The following is a 24194-nucleotide window of genomic DNA, read 5'->3' as shown; positions in this document are numbered from 1 at the left end:
GTTAGTAAACATTGTACCCGCACAGCAAGCGTCAAAGGTCAGTAAACATTGTACCCGCACAGCAAGCGTCAAAGTTCAGTAAACATTGTACCCGCACAGCAAGCGTCAAAGGTCAATATACATGTTACCCGAACAACCATTGTCAAAGGTCAATATACATTGTAACCAAACAGCCAGCATCAGAGGTCAGTATACATTGTACCGGTAAAGCCAGAGTGAAAGGTCAAATACCCGTACTGCAGGTGATAAAGGTCGGTATATATTGTACCCTACAGCCATGGTCAAAGGTCAATATATATTGTACCCGTACAGCAAGCGTCAAAGGTCAATATAAAGTGTACCCGTACAGCAGGCGTCAAAGGCCATTATACATTGTACCCGTACAGCAAGCGTCAAAGGTCAATATGCATTGTACCCGTATAGCAAGCGTCAAAGGTCAACATATATTGTACCTGCAGACGGCTCAAAGGTCAATATACATTTTACCGGTAAAGCCGGCTTCAAAGGTCAAATACCCGTACAGCCGGTGACAAAGGCCAATCTATATTGTACCCGTACAGCAAGCGTTAAATGTCAATATACATTGTACCCGTACAGTAAGCGTCAAAGGTTTATATATAATCGACACCAAAGTAATCTCTTTACCCTCATGAACCAGTGTCAAAAGTAATTGTTCAATATTTATAATTCATAATGAGTGTCAGAGGTAGGTGTTCACTTTACTCGCTCGATCAATGTCAGAGGTCAGTGTTCACTGTACCCGCTTGATCAGTGTCAGAGGTTGGTTTTCACTGTACCCGCTCGATCAGTGTCAGAGGTCAGTGTTCACTGTACCCGCTCGATCAATGCCAGAGGTTAGTGTTCACTGTACCTGCTCGATCAATGTAAGAGGTCAGTGTTCACTGTACCCACTCGATCCATGCCAGAGGTCAGTGTTCACTCTACCTGCTCGATTTGTGAGAGGTCGGTGTTCACTGTACCCGCTCGGTCAGTGTGAGAGGTCGGTGTTCTCTGTACCCGCTCGATCAATGTGAGAGGTCGGTGTTCCCTGTACCTGCTCAAACAGTGTGAGAGATTAGTGTTCACTGTACCCGCTTGATCAGTGTCAGAGGTAGGTGTCCATCTTACCTGCTCGATCAGTGTCAGAGGTAGGTGTTCACTGTACCCGCTTGATCAGTTTCAGAGGTAGGTGTTCACTGTACCCGCTTGATCAGTGTCAGAGGTAGGTGTTCACTGTACTCGCTCGATCAATGCCAGAGGTCAGTGTTCACTGTACCCGCTTGATCAGTGTCAGAGGTAGGTGTTCACTGTACCCACTTGATCAGTGTGAGAGGTAGATGTTCACTGTACCCGCTTGATCAGTGTGAGAGGTCAGTGTTCACTGTACCCGCTTGATCAGTGTGAGAGGTCTGTGTTCACTGTACCCGCTCGGTCAGTGTGACAGGTCAGTGTTCATTGTACCTGCTCGGTCAGTGTGAGAGGTCGGTGTTCACTGTACCCACTCGGTCAGTGTGAGAGGTCACTGTTCACTGTACCCGCTCGGTCAGTGTTCACTGTACCCGCTCGATCAAAGTGAGAGGTCGGTGTTCACTGTACCCACTCGGTCAGTGTGAGAGGTCAGTGTTCACTGTACCCGCTCGATCAGTGTGAGAAGTCGGTCGGTGTTCTCTGTACCCGCTCGGTCAGTGTGAGAGGTCGGTGTTCTCTGTACCCGCTCGATCAGTGTGACAGGTCAGTGTTCACTGTACCCGCTCGGTCAGTATGAGAGGTCAGTGTTCACTGTACCCGCTTGATCAGTGTCAGAGGTAGGTGTCCATCTAATCTGCTCGATCAGTGTCAGAGGTAGGTGTTCACTGTACCCGCTCGATCAGTGTGAGAAGTCGGTCGGTGTTCTCTGTACCCGCTCAGTCAGTGTGAGAGGTCGGTGTTCTCTGTACCCGCTCGATCAGTGTGAGAAGTCGGTCGGTGTTCTCTGTACCCGCTCAGTCAGTGTGGGAGGTCGGTGTTCTCTGTACCCGCTTGATCAGTTTCAGAGGTAGGGGTTCCCTGTACCCGCTTGATCAGTGTCAGAGGGAGGGGTTCACTGTACTCGCTCGATCATTGCCAGAGGTCAGTGTTCACTGTAGCCGCTCGGTCAGTGTGAGAGGGCGGTGTTCACTGTACACGCTCGGTCAGTGTGAGAGGTCAGTGTTCACTGTACCCGCTCGGTCAGTGACATTTTCTTTATTTACTGTATACTCAATCGACCAGCGCAATGTTTAACATTCACTGTTTCTTTTCTGAAAACGTCATATTCTTTTTGTGTTCAATACAGTAATATTATTAGGGTTTACGGTCAGAAGTTCAAATATCCATAAAGCCACCAGTAGTTATTCTTCGTTCTATCTTAATAAATTTGTTGCCTGAAAGGAAGATGCTTACAAATTGCTTGGTTAATCAAGAGTATAAGAGAGGTTATCTCCCCTCTGCTAGGTTCAGTTTTGTATTTTGTTTTGTTCTGTACATTGGGAGCGGTGAAGTAGGGAGACGTTATTATCATGCTGTTTTTGTCACCTCTCCATCTAACTTGTAGCTATTTTTTACACTTCAGCACTCAGGCAATCTTGAACTGTTCAAAGTTCTCAGCTTTGTTTTCTTGACACTTCAATTGTCAATGTTGTTAGCTTGTTGTTTCAATTCAGCTCAGCTGTTGGTCATATTAACGGACACCTATGTCAAAAAGATCGATTAGGGGAGTGAGAAACGAACAATTATAGAACCCAAGTATTGCAATAGGGACAGCGGATTAATGTTGGTGTCTTCAATGTCATTTATCAGAAGACCCTACGCTGTTATATATTTTGTTGTAAATGTCTGATTATAGGCCTTCGCCATTACTTATCTACTTATTTGTGAAAGTGTCCATTTTGTCTTTAATTTCATTTGACATTTTCTGAAGTTGTAAACAGGGCGTTTGATAACATCTGCCTCGTCTCTTTTACATAATTATAACAGGTTAATTTTGTTAATGTGTTTGCTATTGTTGTGAGTGTTCGTCCGGCCATACGTTTACACACCTGTAATATTCAAATATATTTTGTATGTATAACTTATTGTAATAAACTCACGGGTCTTTGATCAAATTAAATGAATGTAGGCTTTATGTAATTTGATTCAATATTGATGTGTCTCCTTTCTTCATTATCCTAATACATCCTTCAGTATCATAATAACAAATAAAGAAAGAAAACAAACAAACAGAAGAAAAAATGAATTTCATACCAAGATGTGAACACCGAAAACTTACAAATTATGAATAATTATTAATGTGTGAATTAATTGTTTTTATTTTGTTCATGTATAGCAATCACCGCCTGTAAGTTATGGGCGATAGACCGACCATGTTTCCAGAGCATCATGATGAGGACGGGACTAATGAGACATACGGAAAACTTGGAATTTCTCAGAAGGTAAGCTTCTTAATTGTAGTTTTATATTTTCGTACTCTCGGATACTATAATGTCAAGCTTCTGAGAGAAGTCCACTGCCACCATCTCCTCCATGCCAGCCGCGGAGAAATCTTCACTTTATATCAGAGTTGTTCCCCTTAGAACATTTTGTTTTAAACGGTGTTTCTTGCATTGTTGGAATCGGTGCGGGAATTGTAACTTGTTGTCCGAACGATTTACATGTATAATATTTCATTGTCATAGGGCAAAATATACGATACAAAGATTGTTAATATCTAACGATTCCACGACATGGGGGCTCCTGTACACGACGATAACATGTTTGTGACGACGTACACATTGTATATTGTTCTCGGCTGGAGGACTATGGCATCATACCTAAACTATTTGCAGTTTGCCTGGAATGCATCTCTATCGTTTTTCGTTGAATTTTCCTGGAGCCAGTTATTGCGCCACTAAAATCAAATTTGACACGCTGAAAGAGAATTGTTGTTTTATCTGAAAAAAAATTTCCGTTGAATGAGTTATTCTCGGAAATAGAATTTCATTTCATGTTGTAAGAAAAGGAACAAAATGAAGTTGTAAAACCAATTTTATCTGAACAATTTGTCATAACTCCGAAAACTAGTCAGCACAAATGTATAAACATTATAAATAGAAACGTATTTTTCAATATTTGAAATTTTGTTTCGATAGGTCTAAATTTCGCCCCAGAAAAAATCTTATGAAAAGATACAATGCAAGAAATTTGAAGAAACAGTTCATGCTGTATGTCTAATATAACCTTCTCTAATGAGAGAAGTGATAAATGTAGGAATTATTTTTTAAGAAGACAAACCATGGCTTCCGGCGATCAGTTCTAAAGTTTTATCAACGTTTTTTACTCCAGGTACTACATTTACGGTATTGTAGTTTTTGCGGTACTCCATATGGCACCGGAAATAACCTCAGTGAATATTTACACTTTTCCTAACATAAGCGCAGCACGGGTCTGTTTTTTTGCTTCATGCTGAAAGGTAAATTATCGTCAGTTGGAGTTAGCTCCCTTCGTATGCGGTGTAACGGAATGTCAATATTTTCAATTCTTACATGGAACATTCTCCTTGATCGGTATTTAGGTCACCTGATCTTTAGCTCAAGTTACCTATTGCTATCCGTCGTCGTCTGTCGTGCGTTGTGCTTCGTCCGTTAACATTTTACATTTTCAACTTAAGCTGAAATACTGTCAAAAGGATTTCATTGATACTTCATGGGAATGTTACTTACAACACCCTGACCAAGTGTTGTTATTTTTCGGGTCGATCAAAAATCCAATATGGTCGCCACGGCGGCCATTTTGTAAAAAAACTATTTCAAACTTAGTCAAGTTCTACTTGGCCAAGTTCTGCTTGGCCGATTTGACTGAAACTTGGTATTAATGATTAATTCATGGTCCTGACAAAGTGTTGTTATTTTTCGGGTCGATAAGAAATCCATTTCAAACTTAAAGTTAAGTTCTACTGGGCCAATTTAACTGAAACTTGGTAGGAATGATCGACTCATGGTCCTGGCAAAGCTGTTTTTTAGGTCGATCAAAAAACCAATACGGCCGCCACGGCTGCCATTTTGGAATAAAACTATTTAAAACTTAAAATCAAGTTACCTGGGTATATTAATGAATTTTTAAGGTAAATTAAAAAAAAACTCAACAAAAAATCGCTTNCTATTTAGAATGGGAGTAGGGTACATATAGCAATATGGAGATACCTATACTTCCGATTATATTATGAATATTATTAAAAGCAGAATGTGTGATATATTTAAGCAAGAATGTAAAGAAAAAATAGATTCATCTTCTAAGTGTTCACTGTACAAGTTTATTGGCGAAAATTTCGGTTTACAACCATATTTAACAAAACCCATAGGAAATACAAATCTGAAAGAGATTACAAAAAATAGACTGTCATCTCACAAATTAAATATTGAAATTGGTAGGTATTACAATGTAGATAGGATTGGAAGAACATGTGCATACTGCAATAGTGGGGATATCGAAGATGAATTTCATTTTATATTAAAATGTGAATGTTTTTTTAGATTTAAGAAAGCGTTTATTAAGAAATATTACTATGAAAGACCTAGCATGTATACATTTATCCAACTTATGGAAACAGGGAACAAAAAACAGTTAACAAATTTAGCCAAATATATTAAACTGAGTAATAAGAAAAGAAAAGACTATGTACCTATATAAAGAGGGATGTCTCTCTACACTATACCAATGTGTATGTGAGTGTGTATTTGTGGGGGGCGGGGGTATTTGTGGGTGTGTATATGGGTGTGAGTGATTGTATTGTTTATCCTTGTATAAATGTTTATTTTGAACTGATGAGCCGTAAGGTTCAAGGTAATAAAAACTGAACTGAACTGACCGTAGTAGAACGCAATGCGCCGGGCCCGCAAACCGTCACACACTGGGACGCGCCGGATTGAACGCGACGAAACAGCTACCATACACTCTAGCTTGCCGTGAGAACCGTGACAAAACGTGGCAAAACGGGACAAAACGCGCAGCAACCGTGAACCAACCGTGACAGAACGCGCACTAAACGCCATAGAACTTGAAAAAACTGTGAGATGCCGGGAAATACACATGCTTTCCGTCCCACTACGGACCGACTCCAAGTTATATTACGGCCTATTACGTACTGTCACGTTGACCTGGAACGTGATTGCCGTGGCCACCGGGAACATAATGTAAACGTAACATTAAGGAATCGTTCTCTTGATTGCGTTGAATAGCATTATTCTTGTATCTCTAAATCATTATACTCAAGATTTTTTTTTATCTCTCGTGGGTTTTATACGGATAAGTCTTCCACTATTAACTTACACTGTGTTCTGTTTGGGTAATTTACGGTAGCACGAAACACGTTCACGTTCTTAGTGGACAGCTCACTAACTGGATTTCAGTTCGTGCATGTGATACTACGGCAACAACGTTAACCTAGCTAACTAAATGGACATCTGATTAAAGATCGTAAGCTCACTAAATGGACACCTGGTCATAAGCTCACTAAATGGATATATGATCGTCAGCTCACTACAGGAACTGGATCCCAGTTCATAATACTACGACGCATACCTAGCTAGCTAAATATACATCTGGTCGTAAGCTCACTAAAAGGACACTCGGTCGTAAACTCATTAAATGGATACCTAGTCGTAAGCTCATTAAATAGATATCTGACCAGGAGCTAAATAAAAGGATATCTGATGGTAGGTAAGCTCATTAAATAGATACCCTTGGTGCACTGCAAACATTAGCGCGTCTATTTATAATATGTTTTCATATAACGACATATTTGTTGTTCGGTATCTTTCTATGAGTTAATCATTCTTTTGGACGTGCCTGATGTATGTACCTCTCGTCTAGATTCCTTACTGTTTGTTTGGAATTGGCATATAACTATATCTTGACCTGGAGGCGATCACACTGTACAACACTTGTTGCACCGCTTTTGACATGCGCGAAGCATGTACCGGGTTCAGTAATCATAGTTCCCCCAGAGAAAATCGTGTTTCTCGTGTTAAAATGATGGTAGAAGGACGGGTTAAGAAAATGTTTGCTGTTGCCATACAACTCGGCAGTTATAGCACTCGAAATGTCTATATCGTGCAAACGATAAGCTCTTTGAAACTCGAATCATATACAGGTATTTTATACATGTTAGTAGGGACATACTAATTAAAATAACACAGTACGTAGATACCAATATCAGAAAGAGAGATTATCTTGGTCCGTATTCATGAAACTGTTCTCATGTTCAAGCAAAGAGTCTGTGCCCAAACCAACTTTCTTGTTACTCGCCTAAATCATGTCAAGCGACCAAAAAGTCAAATGTAAACATTGAAAACAGTATTCGGCTTTAAGTCTCTTCAAAACATTGCCCAAATCCTTGACAAAATAAGATTGTTTTTACTAATTCAAAACTGGAACAAGAAATTAGGTTTGAGCACAAAATCTATGCTTGAGCACGAGAACAGTTTAGTGAATACGGACCCGGATGTAGCGGTTTTGTATATACCCGATCATGTTTTTCATAAAGTTATGTACAACAGTCTGTATCTACAAACTTTGACTGGAAACATGTCCAAAACTTGTAAATCAAATCTGCCGAGTCGCTTACCATTACATCGTGACAGGGACAGATGTGGATGTTGCCGTTCTGAAAAATGGATGGCTTAAAACAGATGCTTTGTCACTTTCGTATCTAAGTTGGTCCGTATCGTTGAAAGGCAACCACCATGTGATCAGACGTAATATTCACGCGAGATTTGCACAGCCAAGGTGTTATCAGGTGTAACACGGTCTGGGTACGATGTAGTCGGGGTAATCTCGAGGAGTAGTTACGTAGTACATTGACTGACGCGGTCTCCCCCTGTACTGATACAGATACTGGTGATAACGGAAGAGGAGGCCATCCCTGACACCTGCCCATATATATTGATTGATGCTGGTAACGACGTAGACCACTCGACCTGAATTGAAATAATAACCAAGGCGTACTGGCTCCGGTTGTCTAAACGTTAAACAAAAAGTAACGAGTGGTCAGAGGTTAAATCGCTAAAGGTAACCATGACCCAATTCCGTTGCTCAAACGCTGGACAAAAATTAACCAGTGGTCAGTGCCAGTCAGTGGTTTAATTGCTAACGATAATCATACATACATAGTTAATTAATCAGTGACTAAATTCCGTTGATCAAACGTTGGTCAACTGACCATGGCTAAAGTTAAACAGGAATTGTACCTGCTGCCCCATTGCATGATCGTAAGAGGCGACTAAATTTAGGATGTTATCTTTTCACTTCTTTCTAAACAACTTTCTTCTTCCTAATGTCTCCCTTGACAATACCTCACTTTTGGCCTTTCTTTGAGCGTTCGCCCCTGTAAGGAAGGCTTTGGGTTCTGTCCCCTGGCCGAGACATACCAGAGTCTGTAAAATTGTAGTTTCTACTCCTGCTTAAATCTCAGCAATTTAGGAGTGGGACGACTGGTTCGCTCGTTGTCAGTATAATGTGACCGGGTAGGGTGTCCTGCTGGATGTCTTCGGCAATATGTTTCAGTGAGATAGCACTATAAAGTCGGCATCAGTGCCGCGCTATCACAAGGAGAAAACACGAACATATCGCAGCCTCCCAAAACACACACAAATACACTACACGCATGCATCTTGCACACAAGGGAGGCCTTTCTTAAATGACCCTAGCTGTTGATAGGACGTTAAACAATACTTAATTTAAATCAAACCAAACATCCGATGAAAGTCACTGTCGTGAGATGAATTGGCGTTAAAAGCAACAATGGATATCCAACGTCGCGGAGTTCGTAAAGGCCTTCCTTACAGCAAATTGAAACTATCGAACTTGTATTGTTTCGTGATTTGGATTTTCAAAATACTTACTATCGTTTTATAAAGAACGAAATTACATGAAGATACGTTGTTGCGTTTCGTAAAATTTCGACACAAAAATGACCATAAGCTGAATAGAGGCTTTCAATGGAATATCGAAAATGAAATCTTCTCACCGCTCCCCTTTATTAAAATGTCCACGCGATATTTCAATAACGGGAGAGATAAGAAGATATAATTTTAATAAGAATGATTATATATAGTACCTGATGTATACATTTACTTATCAGTTATTTAAGGAGACAGTGCGTATTTCAAAGCTCTCCTACGAACCCCTAGACTGCTCCGTCCCTGACACGCTAGCCTGGTGTACAGACGTTACTCCAGTCACTAGCCCTGCAGCCCGGCTCTACCCACAGAGGGATGCCAGCGACTCCATTACAACTAATCGCTATTATGTCTGTTTTAAAATTGCTTGGATATCAAAACTACATGAAACTAATACCAAACGCACAACTTTCGGGTGCAGTTGCATTTACTTAGCATAAAGATACACGTTATCGACATGTAACAAGCTGAAGTTTTCAGTGTATGCGATACCAATTTAATGCTATATATTTGTGGTCTGAGATGCTCCAAGACGCAAAATAAACCAAAACAAACCGTTTTTAGCAGTTTATGTATGATATGAAATAAGTATCAATGCAACTCCTGTCATACGTCATTCAATGGCAAGGTTAAAATTTGAAACATTCCATGAAGCAGTAAACATGAGCAGGTGACTCATTTAGAGAATGCGTATCAGTATGTCGCTAAAACTTCCGGTACCATTTATCAACACCAGCTATTTTTTATTTTAAATTATCGGAATATATATTTGTTGACTGTGAATGATATTCACTAAGACATACTATATATATATGTATAAACTGTCCGAGATCCACTGTCCTATTTATATTCACTAGAGTTTTGATCAGTTAACTGCGTCTAACATTCGCTAATACCTCGAATAGCTCGGATATTACCGATATATCACAGCGTTTATTTATACAGGAACTGGGTATCATGGTTTGTTGCTCATAGAGTGGCGAGCACGTGTCATCACAGACACGTCATCAGATAAAGGCACGCGCTACGTATAAACTCGGTCGTCTTGTCGTATATCGGTAGCCCCTGGACGTAATTCTGGTACACGAGTCCGTATGTATCAAACTAACGCTGGCTATATCTCTCAGCATGCGTTGAACAAGTTTGATCTCAAGACAGATTGATCGTTACACTCTATGTTGCCCCCAAACACGTGCACTTGGACGTGAAAATCATACTTAGTAGTACATGATTGCTAACTTTGATAACATTTTCAATAAGGAAGCAAATCCCAAAACTAAAGACAATTAGTATGACAAGACAATTGAAATAAAATGTCATCCAACTCTGAAAGTATTGGAAAAGAGGAAGTTGAATTGTGAACAAATATCCTACTTTTAAGAGGATTGAACAATAAACCAATACTGCATGTATAGTACGATTAAACAACAATTATTCACCAGCTCGTTGGTTTATCGAACAGTGCACAAATCCTACTCGTCGGAGGCTTGAACAATGAACCAATTCTACTTGTCGGAGGCTAAAACAATGAACACATCCTACTTATCGGAGGCTAAAACAATGAACCAATCCTACTTGTTGGAGGTTTGAACAATGAACCAATTCTGTTTGTCGGAGGCTAGAACCATTAACCAATTATATTCGTCGGAGGCTAAAACAATGAACACATCCTACTTGTCGGAGGCTTAAACAATGAACACATCCTACTTATCGGCGGCTTGAACAATGAACCAATCCTACTTATCGGCGGCTTGAACAATGAACCAATCCTACTTGTCGGAGGTTTGAACAATAAATCAATTCTGTTTGTCGGAGGCTAGAACAATTAACCAATTCTATTCGTCGGAGGCTTGAACAATGAACAAATCCTACTTATCGGAGGTTTGAACAATTAGCCTATTCTGCTTGTAGGAGGCTAGAACAATTAACCAATTCTAATCGTCGGAGGATTGAACAATGAACAAATCCTACTTATCGGAGGTTTGAACAATTAGCCAATTCTGCTTGTAGGAGGCTAGAACAATTAACCAATTATATTCGTCGGAGGCTTGAACAATGAACCAATCCTACTTGTCGGAGGCTAAACAATGAACAAATCCTACTTATCGGAGGTTTGAACAATTAGCTAATTCTGCTTGTCGGAGGCTAGAACAATGAACCAATTCTATTCGTCGGAGGCTTGAACAATGAACCAATCCTACTTGTCGGAGGTTAAAACAATTAACAAATCCTACTTATCGGAGGTTTGAACAATTAGCCAATTCTGCTTGTTGGAGGCTAGAATAATGAACAGATTCTTCTTGTCGGAGGCTTGCACAATGAACCAATCCTACATGTGAGAGACTAAAACAATTAACAAATCCTACTTATCGGAGGTTTGAACAATTAACCAATCCTGCTCGTCAGAGGCTAGAACAATGAACAGATTCTGCTTGTCGGAGGCTTGAACAATGAACCAATCCTATTTGTCGGAGGCTAAAACAATGAACAAATCCTACTTATCGGGGGTTTGAACAATTAGCCAATTTTGCTTGTTGGAGGCTAAAACAATTAACAAATCCTAATAGTCGGAGGTTTGAACAATTAACCAATCCTGCTCGTCGGAGGCTAGAACGATGAACAGATTCTGCTTGTCGGAGGCTTGAACGATGAACCGATTTAACCTATCTTGATTGTTGAAGGAATGTAGCTAGAATTAGGTGAATCTCGCTTGTTGGATGAGCATTATATTGGTGACAACAGGCAGAGAGCTACCGTGTGCCTACAGAACTAACCAAAGCAATGTTGAGAGTTTTGTGATTAGTTTATTTTCACTAGAATATATGTACAAAGGACTCTTAAGTGCTTAATCGGTCCACATTCATGGAGGTATGTGATGAGCGGATGTTCGCTGAATTGTCTTCCCTGTCGCAACAGGTGGCGCTCTTTACATATTGATTGTAGAACTCATCTTACCTTTCCCGTCGTAGTTTATCTCCAATTGGAGAATCCGAGAATGCATGAATACCGGGCTTACATAACGGTGCAACTTGAAAGGCTCCCCGTAATTACACTGGTAATGAAAAACACCCCTGTAATTGATCATTTTTCATTTTCCCATTTCAATTAATGTAAACATTGCCACGTTGTTTTATGTTGGAGCGCAATCCGCCCGTCTGCCGCGGGTATGGGGAACAGGTGCATACACTTTAGCGCTCTTTACGATATGTTGCTTTTATATGAACTCGTTTACAAAAACAATCGACACTATAAACCAAACTTTCTGTGAACATCAGGAATAATATTTACAAGCTAACCCAAGCATTGACCCGGCAATCATCATAAAGAACAACATTTATGCGATCAATTTTCCAAAATCTTCCCCGCCAGTCTGATATTAATAAATATTATATGCGCTCTTTCATCCGTGTATAGTAACCCCAGAGATCTATAGAATCTATAAATACTGTGTAAGCGATTACGCGGGAAGGTGTGACTCATCCCCGGTACCTATAGCTCCGAGTGCTGGTAGAATCACATCCGATACACACGGTCTTATCGACAGGTTCATCAGTAGCTGTGATGCTGTTTCAATATAAACTTTTGGTTTCGTCGGCTTTCAGAGAAACTGCATGCATATGTTAAATACTTCGTATCCCGTCCCTATTGAAATAAACTTTTACCAAAAGTACCTAAACCTGCTGATCATCCATCTAAATGAACAATTCTCAAATGTAACTTAATTTCGGTTGTTTGGTCATAATTTGATACTTTTCATCTTACACGTTTATTGAAGATAGATATTGCGAAACAGTCGATTTGATAAAACCATACCCCACAATTCTTAATGAAATTAACTTGGTTTATATCAATATGATATAAAAATTATCGCTGAAGGTCATGCCATGGACAATGGCAATGTTTCACGTGTCAGTTGTCCTGAGGGCGTCCTTGGCCCCTCTATTTCGTGGTGCCGGGTTTACCGTTTCGCGTTATTGACGAGGGTTCCGGAAACACACGCATTCTTTACGACGGCACCAGTCAATGTAAAGGTGCACCTGTTCGGAGGATTCCGCTCTTAATGCTGTCGCAAATCACGGATAATGAAGTGTTGGTGATGCTACACATGAAAGCGGACAACAGTTGTGCACCCTAGCCTCATCCTGATGTTTACCAGTTGTGTAAACGAATTGCGCACCAGTGCATCCTTTGATGTGAAATGAAGGTCGGCTCCAGACACGAGGACAACCTGTAGAGATATGTCATCAGATATCACAGCCCGTTAACGTGATCATAATTCTACAAAAATAGATGTTCTGTCATGTTTACATTTATCATGAAAAGCATGCCTTGTACAATAACTACAATTTACACATATTTCAAAATAAGCGTTTAGCGTGTATAGAATAGTCAGGTGGGTTTTAGGCGCAAATGTTAGAAAGATGCGGGCATTCCGGACAAAATCACGATTTATCTCCGTGCTTACCAGACACTGTATGGTGGTCGTCTTGGGTTTAAACAAAAATACTGTGATATATAGAGGATCTAACATAAGTGTCCATGTCATATGGGATTTATTGAACGAGTTTAATAAATTCAATATTATATGAGCACAAATGTAAGATTCTATTTATCGCATAACTTTCATAATTTAAAAAAAAAATCAAACACAAGTATGTGTTATCAGCTGACTCAAAACCGAAGTACTCCGATTACAGTTTTGTCGTTTCGCGCAATGCAAAGTTGTTTCAGATGGGTTTTTTAATTAAAGTTGTGGCATAGGAATATATCTAAGGTTTTGACCAATCGCAGCACCTTCAGGGTTTATTACACGTGTGTAATACCACATTTATGACATGGCCGTATGACATAGTACTTGGGTGAGCCATGTGATGGAAAATAATATTTTTACCAATATCTTAGCTTTCAAGACATTCATATTCTCACTCTCTGTGCCTTAATATTAATTTAGCCAACAATCACCATATGGTGGCCATATCATCCCTGATCCATTGTCTTTCCGTCGTCTGCCAGGCGGCCATCTTTGAATTTTGACAGTAAAACGTTGTTATGGCATCTCAAGAAGAACGTATCAGTTCCTGCTCTGAACAAGGAGGTTCCTACTTTAGTTGTTCTTTATTTACATGTCTCCCTTCTGCATCTTAGTAAACCATGACTGCGTATAAATTAGCGTATACGCAGTGAAAAACGGGTTCTGCGGATTGATACTGGTTTCAAATATGGCGCCGTTCACGCTCACCATAGAATATGCGTTCATACTGCCGTTAATTCGCATATCACAAGTAATGACTATATGTACATGTAGTATGCTTTGTATTAAGATTCGCTCTCGGGATAAATTCGATCTTATAAATGAATGATGATATACACAGTAGCGTTGACAAGAGTATCAATCAAACAGATATGAGAAAACAATCACTAGAAACATGCAAAAGGGAAGACCGACAAATTAAACATTTACTACACAATATAACAGGTGGATCTGGGTACTCAACAATCTTTAAGTCGTCGTTAGCTCTGTCATTCTTTGGTCTTTTCTTTCCTTTCTTCTCTTATGTTTTGGATCGAAAGTCATGTCAACACCAAAAGGATCATTTGATATTTTTTTGTCAAATTTCCTACTGCTGTGTTTGACATTGACCTTTCAAAGCTAGCTTGTTTTTTTAACACATATACTAAAATATGTACCCAAGAAAGGCTGTTGTTATCGCTGCTCAACCGTCGGTGTCATTAGCGAGCTCCATTCTGAACCCCTTTCCAGCAACTCTCTTGAGATTGCGGATCTCCAGGGTTGCTCTGTCCACTTCTCTTCGACGTTTGGTTCCAGTACCTCTCCCACTCCGATCGATAACCAAGAGGATGCCCAATCTTCCTCAACCCCAGCTCCCTCACGACGACTAGGGTCATGTTCTTAGGATTCCTTAGACCCCGAACATTCTTCGGCAGATTTTTGACCAGAAATCTACAGTCCTCGTCCGCTAGAAAGTTACTCGCAAGCAACTATTTGTGTTGTCATGCATTGTGCTAGATTAACTCGAAGTGCCTTCTGTTTACCCAAAGAAAACATAACCGTTGATCTGCCTATGCAACCCTATTACTCAAAACAACCCAAAAATCGTTTGTAGAGATTGCTTCGTAATTTTCTTTTCCTTTTATGCGGGAAAACCTTCATTTTATGTCATCACAACTTGTCTATTGGTCTAGTCCTACATGTCACAGAAGCAACGTGACACTCGGTATCGGTAAACCGTGTGACTGTCCATGTTTCCTAAACTGGGATGGTCAAGATATCGCAAATTTCAAACGGAATTGGAGCTAAAGGCCGCTGTTTGGGATTGAGTTAGGTTAGTTTAAACAGTGTTTTATTGAACCGTCAGGCAAGGTTATTATACCCATTAAATGTTAGTGGGATTGGAAAACAAGAGCTTATAGCTTATATTAGGCCATAGTATACTGTGTCTACATGTTTTTTTACTGTTGATTTAGTTGTTCGCTGTATTTACTGTTGAAACCATTTACCAACTAGACGCTTTATCCTTAGTACGTCATAGTATATAAATGTATAGTATTGATTGATGATATGGTAGGAGAATGTTAGGCGGAGAGATAATCTAATTAATCTCATTATATTAAGATCAACTTAGCCCTGTAAGCTGTTAACCCTGCGGTCAATGGGTTGTTGTTGTTGTGTTGTTGTGCTGTATTATACGTTGCTATACATACACATGTCTGACATTTATATGGAAATTGATGACTTTTCTTGCTACCTCAAGGCCAAATTTGTTTTCCTCTTTGAAAATGGAGATATGGAACTTGAAAAAATAAGCGATTCCACCTGAGTAAATAACTTAGGCTTTAAGTAGGCATGTTATAATGTGTTTCTGCCGTGAATAGCTGACGAACGGATTAGTCAGTGGTCCACTACACACCATCATGTCCGCGGCTATCTACCTCTGGACTACGGCCAATCTTTGGAACTGCTTTTCCCCGTCCGTATTAGTGGGATCAGGTGGTCTATTGGCGGACACTCAGCTCAGACCGGAAGTGGTGTGCAATTAGCAAAGATATTGTAACGTAGCAATATCCGTCACGGAAAGGACAAGCACCACGTATGCATAAGCACCGAAAATAATAAAAGGTTCATGTTGCAATTTATAAATACTTCTTGAGATGTTAAATTCAGAACAGGAAAGCACTTTCGTCAGTTTGATTTGATTTTAAACCTGATTGCTTGGGAATATCAACATGCTTCTTCAGAGATCCGTATCGAAAACATTTGGATAAAAACACATAGAAAAACATCAAACGAACTAAATAAAAACACATTCAACTCATGTTATTAAAAACCTTACATCAAAACAGTTGAAATAAAAACACTTTCGGCGCGTGTGAGACAAGATACACGTGTTTGGCCCACTAGCACGTGATATCGTTATCGGGTATTTATGTTGCGTGTCTATTTGGGAAATAAAGATAAGAATCTTAATTGATACATTTAGATATTGACGCGCTTGAGATACTGGACGCTCCCTACCACACACCGCGACAACATGGTCAAAACACGTGGTCAGCACATATTCATCAAACTTTAAAAAGATGCACACAATAACTGCTCCATCACCAGGTGTGGGGTCCGTGTCTCTCGCCAGCGCTCGTTGGTGCAGTTCATAGGTTCATGGCTACTGACGGCAGACATCGACCTTGGAGTGTGGGCAAACATTGGTAATGTGGGTTCCGTTGTTACTCAGAACGTTTGATTTGTAAATGTATTGAGTGATTAGAAAACTTACAACCCTCTGATCAAAGTTGCTTTAGTGCTGTTGATGTAAGAGTAGACCATTGCCAGACACAGACATGCACTTGGTGTAACCTTAGCTCTTTGTAGGGGATACGTTAACAAAACTCTGGATTAAAACAAATTCGGTTTCTTTTGCTTCTTTTGTTCTATGATATGACGTGTGTATTAATCACTGTTACACGTTAATCGTAGGCTATGTACAGCTGTGACCTTACGCCGTGCTATACATCCTCTGCAGGAAAACAGGAGCGAACAAAAACGAAAATTGCATTTACCGTTTGTAGTTAGACAGCGTTAGGTACTGCGGTTGCTGCGCAGAAATTGACCTTTGTATTTAATGGTCCCCCGTTGAACAGAGTTAAACATATATATACATTTCATAAGTATGACATATGATTCTGATTTTTTACGAGTTAGAAAATGTAAGAAAAATTGACGTATGAGTAAGATATATATTTATAGTTATCAACAAGATCCCATTGAACTTCTGCTGATATTTTCCAAAACGTCAGGAGATTGTCAGCGATCACTGAAACATTTACGCTGTGTCGGGACTTTTTCATCGGACAACACAATCAAATTGACGTTATCAGTATAGTCAATATCTCTGATTGGACGATAATGGTGCATGGTCACCTGACTATTCAGTACGTGTGCAATGTAACGTTGTTTAGACAGATGCATCGATTCCTTATTGGTAAATTGGAACACAGCAGAAAATAGTTGATTTCAAGATATGATAAACAATGCTGTATAAAACGAGTGTATTATGTAACACATGTTTATACAAATACGCACTATACCGTCCTATGGGAAGTCCTAACAACAGGTGTATTTGTTTATATCCTAAATTGGTTGATTGGCGGTAAGAACACCCCCGGTTTATACTTCTGTTTTTGATAATTATATAGATCAGTAAAAGAAAACAATATAGTATGCTGTTTACCAAAATAAAATAAAATCAATTTATGAATGCGTTGCACGAGTAAAGGTTGTCTGCGTTTGATGTGGTTTTGGATGTTTATGATTACCAAGGATTATAGATACAACTGTGTCGGAACACTGCTGGGTGCCTTGGTGATAAAATGTGTATTAAAGACAAACAATCAATTCGAGCTAACTGATACAGAGGAATAAAAACGCCATAAAACAACACAACAATCCCGTTGCTCAAGCACCGTTTAGACAATAGTGGAATCTTCTCTGACGCATATACCAACTGCAACTACCGTGGTGGGCTATTACAATCCGTGTTTATAGATCGCCGTTCAAATAAACATGATACAGCTGGAACCTGAAAATGAGTTTGTGTCGCGACAGGGAATGTGTAGGATCTGAGACAGGAAGACGCAAAAACGATTGGTTTGACGTCATGAACATATAGATATTAAGAGTGTCAGAACTCTTAATAGAGTTGTCTCCTCTTGATTGACGCCATGTCATGCGAACACTATGTGTGACATTTTGGGATTTTTCTCCACATAAACGTTTAAACAATATTTACATAGTTCTGTTGATTCTCTGTCGATACCAATTGGCTTTATCGCTGTAATAGTAGACGGTATACACACAAACCTACTTTATTGGTGAGGGTCCCGTGCCCTTTGAAGTTCGTGTTACAGGGAAGACAGGGTGGAGGATTTCCTGTTTACACGGTACCCATCCGTTGTTTTCATTGGTTCATATTTATTTTTCCGTACGTTACAGTCATGACAATTCTCCATTTGCACTGACCAGGCCATTACTGCCAACACTTGACAAGCTTCGGTAGACAGTACTCGGTGTTCCTGCCAAAATAGAACTAGCACTGACCGACTGCCCCTGACCATCTAGTGCGTATAGTTCACAGCTACATGTAACTGGTCAGAGTCCCGGTTTAGATTCTACGATAAATGTTCCCTCTGATCTAGTCACGTTTGATAAGGTCAAGCGATGCCGCGAGGAATTTGGTGGTGGTTTTTAACAATGATATGTGTATAATCATTAAAATACTTTAAAATAGAGTATAGCAATGTACGTTTTGATTCAAATACAATATACAGAAATAAGTTTTAATGGTTCAAAACTAACATTCAAACCAAATGCACATTTTGACCATTCAAACTCTGTATACCAAAAACACATTTAGACATGGAAAACAGTGGAAACACGTTTTTCGATATCATGTTTGCTATAGGCGAAAACATACACGCGCCAACATATTAATGATAAAGCACTATACAAATGTTTTACAACTTCACAAGCGCGAAAATGACCTCACCCGAAATATACAGTTTTGTCTAAGGTCATGTTTGTCTAATGTCCAGATCGTGTTACCATATTTATCTTGATACTCTCTCATTTCACATCTCAAACTTTCTTAGTAAGTTTTCTCCGTGTTAAAAAAACCCCTAACAAATAATGGAGCAAGGTTGCTCGGCTACAGACATTATTTCGTTATTTCGGTGCGTTGTGAAATCGTAACGGGTAAAATGCATCAAGATGTATTTTGGTAAATATGTACGTTGCGCAACCCAAATCACACCAAGCCGAGTACTGCTTGTTCAGCGCTACTTCAGTTTATCATACCTGTTCTCAAACAGCTACAACAAAAACCCGTGAAGTAGTTAAGATCCAGAAGATACAGATATTCAGGGTCAGAGAAAAGCCCCATTAACGCCGATGGAGATAAAACCACTCATCTCGGTGTATATATATCTACTGGGGGGATCTGGACCTATGATTGTATTTCTTGATTTTTTCATGCCATTTCTACGTATATTATGTAAAACTGCACACTACCGTCGTATGTGATATACGACTGCATCTTAATTTTAAATATCACATACGACCGCACATTACTGTTGTGTATTATGTAAAACCTCACATTACCGTTGTGTATAACCGCACATTACCGTTGTGTATTATGTACATGTATAACCGCACATTACCGTTGTGTATTATGTACATGTATGACCGCATATTACCGTTGTGTATTATGCATGACCACCCGTTACCGTTTTTAGCTCACCTGGCACGAAGCTTATGCCGTGGTGCGGCGTCCGTCGTTCGTACGTCGTCCGTCCGCCCGGCGTCCGGCGTCAATATTTTACTTTAAACGACTTCTTAATAACCGAAAGGCCTAGGGTGTCGATATTTGGCCAGTAGCAAACTTGGATGAAGGGCTACAAAGTTTTGCTAAAATTAATGACCTTCACCTATTTTCAAGGTCGCAGGGGTCAAATATGTTAATTTTTAGCTAACCTGCCCGAAGGGCAAGTGAGCTAATGTTATGGTGCGACATCCGTCGTCCGTCCGTCCGCCCGTCCGGCGTCCGTCTGTCCGGCGTCAACTTTTTGCTTTAAACAACTTCTTCTCAATAACCAAAAGGCCTAGGAAGATGATATTTAGTCAGTAGCATGCTGGGATCAAGGGCTACCAAGTTTGTTCAAATGAATGACCTTGACCAACTTTCAAGGTCACTGGTGTCAGATGTCTTAAAATCTTCAAACAACTTCTTCTCAATAACCAAAATGCCCAGGGTACTGATTTTAGGCCTTTAGCATGCTAGGATCCAAGGGCTACAAAGTTTGTTCAAATGAATGACCTTGACCAACTTTCAAGGTCACTGGGGGCAGATGTCTTAAAATCTTCAAACAACTTCTTCTCAATAACCAAAATGCCCAGGGTACTGATTTTAGGCCTTTAGCATGCTAGGATCCAAGGGCTACAAAGTTTGTTCAAATGAATGACCTTGACCAACTTTCAAGGTCACAGGGTCAAATGTCGTAAAATCTTCAAACAACTTCTTCTCAATAACCAAAATGCCCAGGGTACTGATATTGGGTCTGCAGCATGCTGGGATGAAGCGCTACCAAGTTTGTTCGAATGAATGACCTTGACCACCTTTCAAGGTCACTGCGGTCAGATGTCTTAAAAATCTTCAAACAATTTCCTCTCAATAACCAAAATGCCCAGGGTACTGATATTGGGTCTGCAGCATGCTGGGATTAAGGGCTAACAAGTTTGTTCAAATATATTTAAAATCTTCAAACAATTTCTTCTCAATAACCAAAATGTCCAGGGTACTGATTTTAGGCCTTTAGCATGCTGGGATCCAAGGGCTACAAAGTTTGTTCAAATGAATGACCTTGACCAACTTTCAAGGTCACTGGGGTCAGATGTCTTAAAATCTTCAAACAACTTCTTCTCAATAACCAAAATGCCCAGGGTACTGATATTAAGTCTGCAGCATGCTGGGATGAAGGGCTAACAAGTTTGTTCAAATGAATGACCGTACATGTATGACCGCATATTACCGTTGTGTATTATTTGTGACCGCACTTTACCGTATATTTGTGACCGCCCATTACCGTTAGCTATTATGTGTGACTACACGTTACCGTTTTATAATATGTAAACAACTTCTTCTCAATAACCAAACTGCCCAGGGAGAGGATATTTGGCCAGTAGCATGCTAGGGTAAAGGGCTATCAATTTTGTTCAAATGAATGACCTTGACCAACTTTCAAGGTCACTGGGGTCAGATGACTTAAAATCTTCAAACAACTTCTTCTCAATAACCAAACTGCCCAGGGAGAGGATATTTGGCCAGTAGCATGCTAGGGTAAAGGGCTATCAATTTTGTTCAAATGAATGACCTTCAATTATATTCAAGGTCACAGGGGTCAAATATGTTAAAAACATTAAACAACTTCTTCTGAATACCCTAGAGGGAAAGGATAATGTTATTTGGCCAGTAACATGCTGTGATGCAGGGCTACAAATTTTGCTCAAACGAATGACCTGCATCTATTTTCAAGGTCACAATGGTCAAATATGTTTAAAACCTTTAAACAACTTCTTCTGAATAACCTAGAGGGAAAGGATAATGTTATTTGGCCAGTAACATGCTGTGATGTAGGGCTGCCAAGTTTGTTCAAACGAATGACCTTCATCTATTTTCAAGGCCACAGGGGTCAAATATGTTAAAAACATTAAACAACTTCGTTTGAATAACCAAAATGCACAGGGTGATGATATTTGGCCAGTAGCATGCTAGGGTAAAGGGCTATCAATTTTGTTCAAATGAATGACCTTGACCAACTTTCAAGGTCACTGGGGTCAGATGTCTTAAAATCTTCAACCAACTTCTTCTCAATAACCAAACTGCCCAGGGAGAGGATATTTGGCCAGTAGCATGCTAGGGTAAAGGGCTATCAATTTTGTTCAAATGAATGACCTTCACCTGTATTCAAGGGCACAGGGGTCAAATATGTGAAAAACATTAAACAACTTCTTCTGAATACCCTAGAGGGAAAGGATAATGTTATTTGGCCAGTAACATGCTTTTTGAATGAATGTTTATTATAAATACTGATATTTTGCCTGTAGGTGTATTTTAGATCACTTTTAAGGTTACAAGTGTGAGATTTATACCAGGTGAGCGATGCAGGCCCATTGGGCCTCTTGTTTTAAACATCTTCTTCTCGATAACCAAACTGCCCAGGGAGAGGATATTTGGCCAGTAGCATGCTAGGGTAAAGGGCTATCAATTTTGTTCAAATGAATGACCTTCACCTGTATTCAAGGGCACAGGGGTCAAATATGTGAAAAACATTAAACAACTTCTTCTGAATAACCTAGAGGGAAAGGATAATGTTATTTGGCCAGTAACATGCTGTGATGTAGTGCTACCAAGTTTGTTCAAACGAATGAATAACCGCACATTACCGTTGTGTATTATGCATGACCACACGTTACCGTTTTATAATATGTATAACCGCACATTATCGTTGTTGTATTATGTGTGACCGCTTATTACCGTTGTGTATTATTTGTGACCGCACATTACCGTATATTTGTGACCGCACATTACCGTTAGCTGTTATGTGTGACTGCACGTTATCGTTTTATAATATGTATAACCGCACATTACCGTTGTTGTATTATGTGTCACCGCTTATTACCGTTGTGTATTATTTGTGACCGCACATTACCGTATATTTGTGACCACACATTACCGTTAGCTATTATGTGTGACTGCAAATTACCGTTAGCTATTATGTGTAGCCGCACATTACCGTTGTGCATTGTTTGTGACCGCACACTACCGTTATGTATTGTTTGTGACCGCACATTACCGTTTTATAATATGTATAACCGCACATTACCGTTATGTATTGTTTGTGACCGCACATTACCGTTATTTATTGTTTGTGACCGCACACTACCGTTATGTATTGTTTGTGACCGCACATTACCGTTTTATAATATGTATAACCGCACATTACCGTTATGTATTGTTTGTGACCGCACATTACCGTTATTTATTGTTTGTGACCGCACATTACCGTTATGTATTGTTTGTGACCGCACATTACCGTTTTATAATATGTATAACCGCACATTACCGTTATGTATTGTTTGTGACCGCACATTACCGTTTTATAATATGTATAACCGCACATTACCGTTATTAGCTCACCTGCCCGAAAGGTATGTGCCATGGTGCGGCGTCCGTCGTCCGTCGTCCGTCCGTCGTCTGACGTCTGTCGTCCGTCGTCCGTCTGTCTGGCGTCAACTTTTTACTTAAAAAACTTCTTTTCAGTAACCAAAAGGCCTAGGGTGATGATATTTGGCCAGTAACATGCTGGGATGAAGGGCTACCAAGTTTGTTCAAACAAATGACCTTCTCATATTTCCAAGGTCACAGGGGTCAAATATGTTTAAAATCTTTAAAACATCTTCTTCTCATTAACCAAACAGCCTTGGATGATGATATTTGGTCAGTAGCATCCTGGAATCAAGGGCTACAAAGTTTGTTCAAATGAATGACCTTCATCCATTTTCAAGGTCACAGGGGTCAAATACGTTAAAATCTTTGAACGACTTCTTAGAAGAACCAAGAGGCCTAGGGTGATGATATTTGGCCAGTGACATGCTTGGATGAAGAGCTACCAAGTTTGTTAAAACAAATGACCTTCATCCATTTTCAATGTCACAAGGGTCAAATATGTTAAAATATTTGAACGACTTCTTCTGAATAACCAAAACGCCTAGGGTGATGATATTTGGCCAGTAACATGCTGAAATGAAGGGCTACCAAGTTTTTCAAACAAATGATCTTCACACATTTTCAAGGTCACAGGGGTCAAATATGTTTAAAACCTTTAAACAACTTCTTCTGAATACCCTAGAGGGAAAGGATAATGTTATTTGGCCAGTAACATGCTGTGATGTAGGGCTACCAAGTTTGTTCAAACGAATGACCTGCATCTATTTTCAAGGTCACAATGGTCAAACATGTTAAAAACCTTTAAACAACTTCTTCTCAATAACCAAAAGGCCTTGGATGATGATATTTGGCCAGTCACATGCTTGGATGAAGGGCTAGTAAGTTTGTTCAAATGAATGACCTTCATCTATTTTCAATGTCACAGGGGTCAAATATGATAAATACCTTT

The 24194-nt window shown here is 39.7% G+C and overlaps 1 protein-coding gene across 4 annotated transcripts in view; it reads left to right on the top strand.

Moving 5' to 3' along the window:
* The window catches only part of LOC110451175 (cGMP-dependent protein kinase 1-like), a 109073-nt gene that overhangs the window by 50498 nt on the left and 34381 nt on the right, over positions 1-24194 (top strand). For all 4 annotated transcript variants that reach the window (XM_021499044.1, XM_021499045.1, XM_021499046.1 and 1 more), the window contains one exon: positions 3344-3449. In XM_021499044.1, the coding sequence (XP_021354719.1) occupies positions 3344-3449 (106 nt within the window). The remainder of the gene's footprint in view (positions 1-3343; positions 3450-24194) is intronic.

This window comes from Mizuhopecten yessoensis, unplaced genomic scaffold, assembly GCF_002113885.1.
Source record: "Mizuhopecten yessoensis strain PY_sf001 unplaced genomic scaffold, ASM211388v2 scaffold5859, whole genome shotgun sequence".
Taxonomy (NCBI): Eukaryota; Metazoa; Mollusca; class Bivalvia; order Pectinida; family Pectinidae; genus Mizuhopecten; species Mizuhopecten yessoensis.
This window is presented reverse-complemented; position numbering and strand designations above follow the sequence as displayed.